Source organism: Pempheris klunzingeri, chromosome 6 (genome assembly GCF_042242105.1).
Source record: "Pempheris klunzingeri isolate RE-2024b chromosome 6, fPemKlu1.hap1, whole genome shotgun sequence".
NCBI lineage: Eukaryota > Metazoa > Chordata > Actinopteri > Acropomatiformes > Pempheridae > Pempheris > Pempheris klunzingeri.
The window spans coordinates 28,780,767-28,788,213 of NC_092017.1; the positions used below are offsets into that span (position 1 = coordinate 28,780,767).

At 47.1% G+C, this 7,447-nt stretch overlaps 1 protein-coding gene across 1 annotated transcript; it reads right to left on the bottom strand.

Moving 5' to 3' along the window:
* Positions 1-2,019: 2,019 nt before the first annotated feature.
* On the bottom strand, positions 2,020-6,445 carry LOC139202235 (tetraspanin-33). Its single transcript, XM_070831616.1, has 8 exons — positions 6,389-6,445; positions 5,356-5,413; positions 4,746-4,870; positions 4,597-4,671; positions 3,922-4,017; positions 3,673-3,801; positions 2,370-2,531; positions 2,020-2,215 (listed from the first exon to the last, which is right to left on the bottom strand). Exons 1-8 carry the CDS (start codon positions 6,443-6,445, stop codon positions 2,072-2,074), a joined length of 846 nt encoding a protein of 281 aa, XP_070687717.1. The 3' UTR covers positions 2,020-2,071.
* Between the last annotated feature and the right edge of the window lie 1,002 nt (positions 6,446-7,447).

Here is a 7,447-nt window from a genome sequence, read left to right on the forward strand (position 1 = left end):
AGTTCTTTCTCTATTCACAAAATAATAAATTCAAATGGCAAATTAACTCAATGTATTTGGATGTGTAGCTAACTAGCTCTGCTAACCTTAGCTTGTATTTCATGGCATCAAATACACACATCTCAACAGCATTTATATTTTTTCCCCCAAAACAAGGCCATGAACATAATCAGATTTATTACTACATCCAAACAGTCTGTCTCCCACTGGTTTTAAGTTTCTCTTCAGACACAACAGGAGGAACAACTTACCCCCAGCAGCACAGTGCTCACACACCACTAGCCATGTTAGCTAGCAGGCTAAGCTAATGTCACGCCGACCATGAAACTCACCGGAGTTTGCTCGGGAAAAAAAAAACACCAACAGGGACGTCGCTCGTCGGTCAATTCTGCTCTTTCAGAATATTTAGCACTTGGAAACCAACTTCAGGCAAAGTTACAAACACAAAAGTGCTCTGAGAAGCTGTTTTCTCAGGTCTCTGGCGTTCATCACACATATAATGATATGCAGCGCGAAAACACACTGCGCGCGAGAGCCGACAAGAGCCGACAAGAGCCGACGAGAGCCGACAAGAGCCGAGAACAGCCGGGAACAGCCGGGAACAGCCGACGAGAACCGGAAGATTTTCCAGATTAACCCTATAAATGATGACAGTTGTTAAATAAACAAATTAGCAGTAATTCATTTCTATAGGGTGAAATTAATGGGGGTTACATATAGTTTTGATATTTTAATTGATTAGGAATCATCACAGTGAAACTACACGATTCTATGGAGGCTCAGAGAGAGAAAAATCATCTGTTTTTATTTAAAGTCTGAATGAACCTGTTTTATTTCCTGTTTGTGACTCAAGAACAGGTGGACCAGATCTTATTTTGGCCTCTCAGGGCTTCCGTATGTCCAGTATATATAAAACAGGTAATAAATGTTCTGCAGACGACAGAATATAAAAATAGATTTTCTCACATGATGCTAAAACTTTACTTTAAAATCACTTTTGTAAAACAGTGAAATAAAGACAGTTTTCCACGAGGTAGAGGCTCACATTCTGCTCAGGTCTACAGGTCTACAGGTCTTCAGGTCTACAGGTCTACAGGTCTACAGGTCTTCAGGTCTACAGGTCTACAGGTCTACAGGTCTACAGGTCTTCAGGTCTACAGGTCTACAGGTCGTCAGGTCGTCAGGTCTACAGGTCTACAGGTCTACAGGTCTTCAGGTCTACAGGTCTACAGGTCTACAGGTCTTCAGGTCTTCAGGTCTACAGGTCTACAGGTCTACAGGTCGTCAGGTCTTCAGGTCTTCAGGTCTACAGGTCTACAGGTCTACAGGTCTACAGGTCGTCAGGTCTTCATGTCTTCAGGTCTACAGGTCTTCAGGTCTTCAGGTCTACAGGTCTACAGGTCTACAGGTCTTCAGGTCTACAGGTCTACAGGTCTTCAGGTCTTCAGGTCTTCAGGTCTACAGGTCTTCAGGTCTTCAGGTCTACAGGTCTACAGGTCTACAGGTCTACAGGTCTTCAGGTCTACAGGTCTTCAGGTCTTCATGTCTACAGGTCTTCAGGTCTACAGGTCTTCAGGTCTACATGTCTACAGGTCTTCAGGTCTTCAGGTCTTCAGGTCTACAGGTCTTCAGGTCTACATGTCTACATGTCTACAGGTCTTCAGGTCTACAGGTCTTCAGGTCTACATGTCTACAGGTCTTCAGGTCTTCAGGTCTTCAGGTCTTCAGGTCTACAGGTCTTCAGGTCTTCAGGTCTACATGTCTACATGTCTACAGGTCTTCAGGTCTACAGGTCTTCAGGTCTACATGTCTACAGGTCTTCAGGTCTTCAGGTCTTCAGGTCTACAGGTCTTCAGGTCTTCAGGTCTACATGTCTACATGTCTACAGGTCTTCAGGTCTACAGGTCTTCAGGTCTACATGTCTACAGGTCTTCAGGTCTTCAGGTCTTCAGGTCTACAGGTCTTCAGGTCTTCAGGTCTTCAGGTCTACAGGTCTTCAGGTCTACATGTCTACAGGTCTTCAGGTCTTCAGGTCTTCAGGTCTACAGGTCTTCAGGTCTTCAGCCTGATTTCACTGGTCGTCGAAGTCGGCGAAGGCAGGGAACCAGGAGCTGTCCTTCCTCTCCGACCGTCCTCTCAGGTCGTTTTCTTTCTTCTGCTGCTGGACTTTCTTTATCCGGGAGATCTGAGCAGCAGCCAGACACATCAAGCACACCTGCAGCAGGAGGTGATCATTGATTAGTGATTATTATTATCGGCGCTTCAGCACAAACTCAGCCGATCGGCCGCAGGGGCTCGGCCCGGCGACACAAAGGTAACGTTTGCGCTTCGTTCAAGAGTCGACAGATGAGGACGAGCTGGTTCGTTACCTCCAGCAGCAGCAGGCCGGCCGTCAGCCCGGCCACCAGCAGCAGGTTGTGTTTGGTCCACCGGACGATCTTCTCCAGGCAGCCGACGGTGAAGACGTCCTGACCGGCCGAAGGCTCCTCCAGCTGCTGCATCCCATAACCACACATGGTGTTCAGCACCGTCTGCAGAGCACGATGACAAACCTCAGACGTTTCTTTTGTCTTTTAGTCCTTTTTGACTACAAACTCAAAGGGTCACTCCACTGTTTCTACCCATGATCCTCTCTGTCCTCATCCTGGTGTGTGAGTGACTGGTAGGTAGTAAAAGTGTTGGAACTGGTCCAGTAGATCACCTCAGCCAGCAGACACCAAACGGGCTGCAATGGCTGCAACGTGATCCTTTGGGACAACTGCACCTGATCACAGTAGGTCCACTAAAAGAGCTTGTTTGATCCACTGACAGGCTCAGAGTGTTATTCTAAGTGTGTGACAGCATCATGGAAAGGATCCCTACAGAGAGAGACCTGGAAGATCCTTTTGGTTTAACCACAAACAGCACACACACCAGACTACATTCACTAAAACAGGGATTTTAGAGGTGCTGCACTGCTGCTGCCTCCATCAGTCAGTGTGTTTGTGAGTTAAGTGTTTTAAAGGGTTAGTTTAGATTCAACAGAATATTACTGTGTGTAATATATTACACATAGTAACAGAAACACACTGACTGATGGAGGCAGCAGCAGAGCAGCAGCTCCCGTGTTCTGTGAGCTACAATTTCTGTTTTTGTGAATGGAGTCTGGTGTGTTTGAGGGGAGCGATATAACGGTTGTTTGTGGTTAAGCAAAAGGGAATTTGGTTAAAAACACCAAACATTATCCCTTAAATTCAGAACTGGTTCTAGGCAAACTCACAGACCATGCAGGCAGACCGTGGTAAAATGACACATAACTGTTTGCACACACACCAGACTCCATTCACAAAAACAGGGATTTTAGCTCACAGGACACAGGAGCTGCTGGTCTGCTGCTGCCTCCATCAGTCAGTGTGTTTCTGTTATTCTGCGACTTTGACGCTTTAAACAGTTAATTTGGATCGAACAAAATATTTGTGTGATGAAAATAACACAGCAGCAGCAGACCAACAACTACAGGTGGTCTGTGAGCTAAAATTATTGTTTTTGAGAATGGAGTCTGGTCGCTTTGAAGAGAGCGATATAACAGCTGAAAATACAGAAATTATCCTTTAATTCTTGGTTCGAGGAGCTGACAGAGCAAACTCACCATACAGAGTGAGGTTCTGACCTGGTTCTGACTGAGGTTCTGACCTGGTTCTGTAGGTGAACGCAGCAGGAGAAGGGGACTCCACAGGCCTCCACACTGGGGTTGGTGTCCACACACTGAAAGTAGACGTTGTGGGACCAGTCCTGGTATCTGTCCACTCCACAGCACTGAAACTGAAACACATCAAACTGTCAGCTCTCCGCCGACACACCGGACCAGAACCAGAACCAGAACCAGAACCAGAACCAGAACCAGAACCAGAACCAGAACCAGAAGCTCTCTCTCCTCTTCACCTTCTTCTGGATGAAATCGATGGCGTTCTCCAGGTCCTGGTCCTCCCTGTAGCGGACGATGGCCTTCATCATCAACTTCTCCGTCCTCTCCATCACCTGAACAACAGCATCACCAGGTGTGGTTTATGTTTGCTCACAGATCCTCTATAACTACAGATGTCTCACTACAGGCTGTACGAGTGGAGATGGTGCCCACTTCCTGTCTCCAGAGTGGGCGTGGCCTCCTGGAGGCGAAGGTGGTGTGGATGGAAGGAAGCAGACGGGGCTGTGGGAGCATCAATAATCTATCAATGATCTATCAATGATCTTTCTGAACACCAGCTGACTCCAGCCTGCACTGAGCTGCAGTCTGACTGATGTTTTTGTTGTTAGCTTAAAAAAAGTGCAAAGCTAGCTAGCATGTAGGCTAACAACGACAACAGGTGTTTCTACTGTTTTAGCATCAGTCAGACTGGAGGTCAGTGCAGGCTGTAGTCAGCTGTTGTTCAGGCTGACAGACAAACAGCTGTTAGCCTGTTAGCTTCCATGCTAACTAGCTCAGGTGCAGTGGGTGCAGAATGACAGCTTGGGGGGGGGGCAAACAACACCTAACAGGTACAGGAAGTGGGTGTCTCTCTTCTTAACTGGTTTGGTGCTTTAGTTTGAGTTAGCAGTCTGTTTCTGGGGTGACGTTACCATGTCGGTGAAGAGGTATCCAACGACTCCAGCGGCGACCTGCAGGAGGAGGACGGTCGCCAGGATCCCCAGAAACTGCAGGAGGAAGCAGCAGAAGATCAGCGACACACAGAGCAGACGACAGGTGAGCGACATCAGAGCCGCCGTACCGTCCTCAGCAGGCAGGTGGCGTTACGCAGCGCCCCGAAACATCCCAGGAAGGTGACGAGGAACATCACGGAGCCGACGATGATCAACAGGAGAGCTGGATCGACGGTCAGGGTGTCGACCACATCTACACACACACACACACACACACGCACACACACACACACACACACGCACACAGGTGGATTCACACCATCACACAAGTAAAAGCTGAGTTCAGATTAACTTTTTGTGGCTCAGTGATGCACAGCGTCAATAAGTGAAATAGTTAGATATGGTTAGATATGGTTAGATATGGTTAGATATGGTTAGATATGGTTAGATAGTTCTACCTACTGAGTCTTCCTCGAGGCTAACGCTAACGAGCTAGTCACACTACAACAGCAGAACGTTTGAGCTGCTGCTCAGCGACAGACTTGTGTAGAAGATAATTGTTTTGGTCTCCTCCATCTTCCAACAGGTTCGTTAACGATGAACCACAACAGTCCCTGATTGTAAAACTCTGAGAACTCTTGCAGAAGGACTAGTAGTACTAGTTGAAGTAAAGTTCAGCCTGGAAAAGGGCCATTACACCCAGTTATTGCAGCCTGTTGCTCTGATGTGTTAGCCAACCTCTCTCCTTGGCGATCTTGGCGTAGATCCCCACCGCCGTGAGGACGCCGCTCACAACCTGCAGAGTTAAACAGAAAGAGACGACGTTTCAACCACAGACCTGCAGAGATGAGAAAAGAAAACACACGTGTTGTGCGTGTTTCTGCAGGTACAGGTGGAGGAATCTGAGGTCTGGCACTTCACCTTCACCTTCGAACGAGCTGTTTGACAAAGTGACTGACTGTCAACTTACAAAGCCAAGAAAACTACTAAGAATCCATACATCAATCCATCCATACTAGTCGTATGAAAGAGCCTTTCTAAGAAATTAAAGGGTAACTCTGGTATTTTTAAACCTGGTCCCCAACCAGTAACAGTTATGTGTCATTTTACCACAGTCTGCCTGTATGGTCTGTGAGTTTGCCTAGAACCAGTTCTGAATTTAAGGGATAATGTTTGGTGTTTTTAACCAAATTCCCTTTTGCTTAACCACAAACAACCATTACATCGCTCTCTGCACACACACCAGACTCCATTCACAAAAACAGGAATTTTAGCTCACAGAACACAGGAGCTGCTGGTCTGCTGCTGCCTCCATCAGGTAGTGTGTTTCTGTTACTGTGTGTTACAAAAATATTCTGTTGAATCTGAACTCACCCTTTAAAACACTTAACTCACAAACACACTGACTGATGGAGGCAGCAGCAGAGCAGCAGCTCTAAAATCCCTGTTTTAGTGAATGTAGTCTGGTGTGTGTGCAGAGAGCGATATAACGGCTGTTTGTGGTTAAACCAAAAGGATCTTCCAGGTCTCTCTCTGTAGGGATCCTTTCCATGATGCTGTCACACACTTAGAATAACACTCTGAGCCTGTCAGTGGATCAAACAAGCTCTTTTAGTGGACCTACTGTGATCAGGTGCAGCTGTGCAGTGTGAAATCAGCTCATATGAAGTGTTTACAGGTTTGTGAGTGGAAACACTCAAAGCTTTGCCTGCAGTGAGTCTGTGTGTGCAGCAGGTTTACAGACGGACGGACAGACAGAGGAGAGACTCACCCAGAAGAAGTAGCAGAAGACGAACAGAGTGTACTTGATGGCTCTGTAGCCCCTCATCTTCATCGCTCCTTCACAGGAAGACAGGAAGAGGTTTGGTGTCTGCTGACAGGAGGCGTGTGGCGGCCTGCAGGACGCATTCCTGTCAAGATCATCCACGGCACGCCCCCCCGTCAGCCTTCATCAGGAGGAGGAGGAAGAGGAAGAGGCCTGTTGTTGTCAAACTACATCACATCTGCTGACTTTACAGGCGTCCTGTTGGCGCCCTCTACAGGCTGAAGTGTTCATCACATGATTCAGAATATGAACAGGTTGAACAGGATGACTGCTACTAAATTATGTTTACTAGCTCATAGATAATTATAAATGATACGTACACAAGTATGCTAACAATAGCTGTCAGCATGCTAACTGTTAGCTGTCAGTATGCTAATGTTAGCTGTCAGCATGCTAACTGTTAGCTGTCAGTATGCTAATGGTTAGCTGTCAGTATGCTAACACTGACAATCCCAGCTGACTGTGGGTGAGAGGCGGGGTCACCCTGGACTGATCAGCCAATCACAGGGCTGATACACAGAGACAGACGACCATCACACTTTGTTAGTGTAGCACCTTTCAGACACAGTTCAGGTAAAACACAGTGGAAACACACAGGAACATTAGATCACCTGTGAAGGAAGGGTCAAGGGTCAAACCTGGAACCTTCCTGCTGTGAATAAACGGTGCTGACCTCCATCACCAAGCCGACGTTTGGCTGAAAGTTTAGTTTACAGTCTTTTAAATGACACCTGTTCACCTGTTTGTTGTCATGGTGACGGTGATGATTATTTTCTTTAAAATTCGATAAATTAAAGCCTCTGATGATGGTTTAACGTGTCCCATCTGTTATAAAAACCCTCTGACCCTCCTCCCCCCTCCCTCCTCCTCCCTCCTCCCCCCCTCAGTAAAGCAGATTGCTGCTCTCAGGTGGATTACACTCTGCTGTGTTTTCCTCTCCACCGCCGGTCGTCTTCCTGACTCCTCTCCTGTTTGAGGACCTGATTGAGGACCTGATTGAGGACC

What these genes read in the sequence shown, in the direction of transcription:
- LOC139202235 (XM_070831616.1), bottom strand. Translation starts at nt 6,445, where the DNA reads ATGAGGGGCTACAGAGCCATCAAGTACACTCTGTTCGTCTTCTGCTAC. An exon ending in GATACCTCTTCACCGACATG is followed by an intron (nt 4,018 to 4,596) that starts GTAACGTCACCC and finishes GCTGTTGTTCAG; the next exon opens with GTGATGGAGAGGACGGAGAA. An exon ending in CCGGCCTGCTGCTGCTGGAG is followed by an intron (nt 2,216 to 2,369) that starts GTAACGAACCAG and finishes CTCCTGCTGCAG; the next exon opens with GTGTGCTTGATGTGTCTGGC.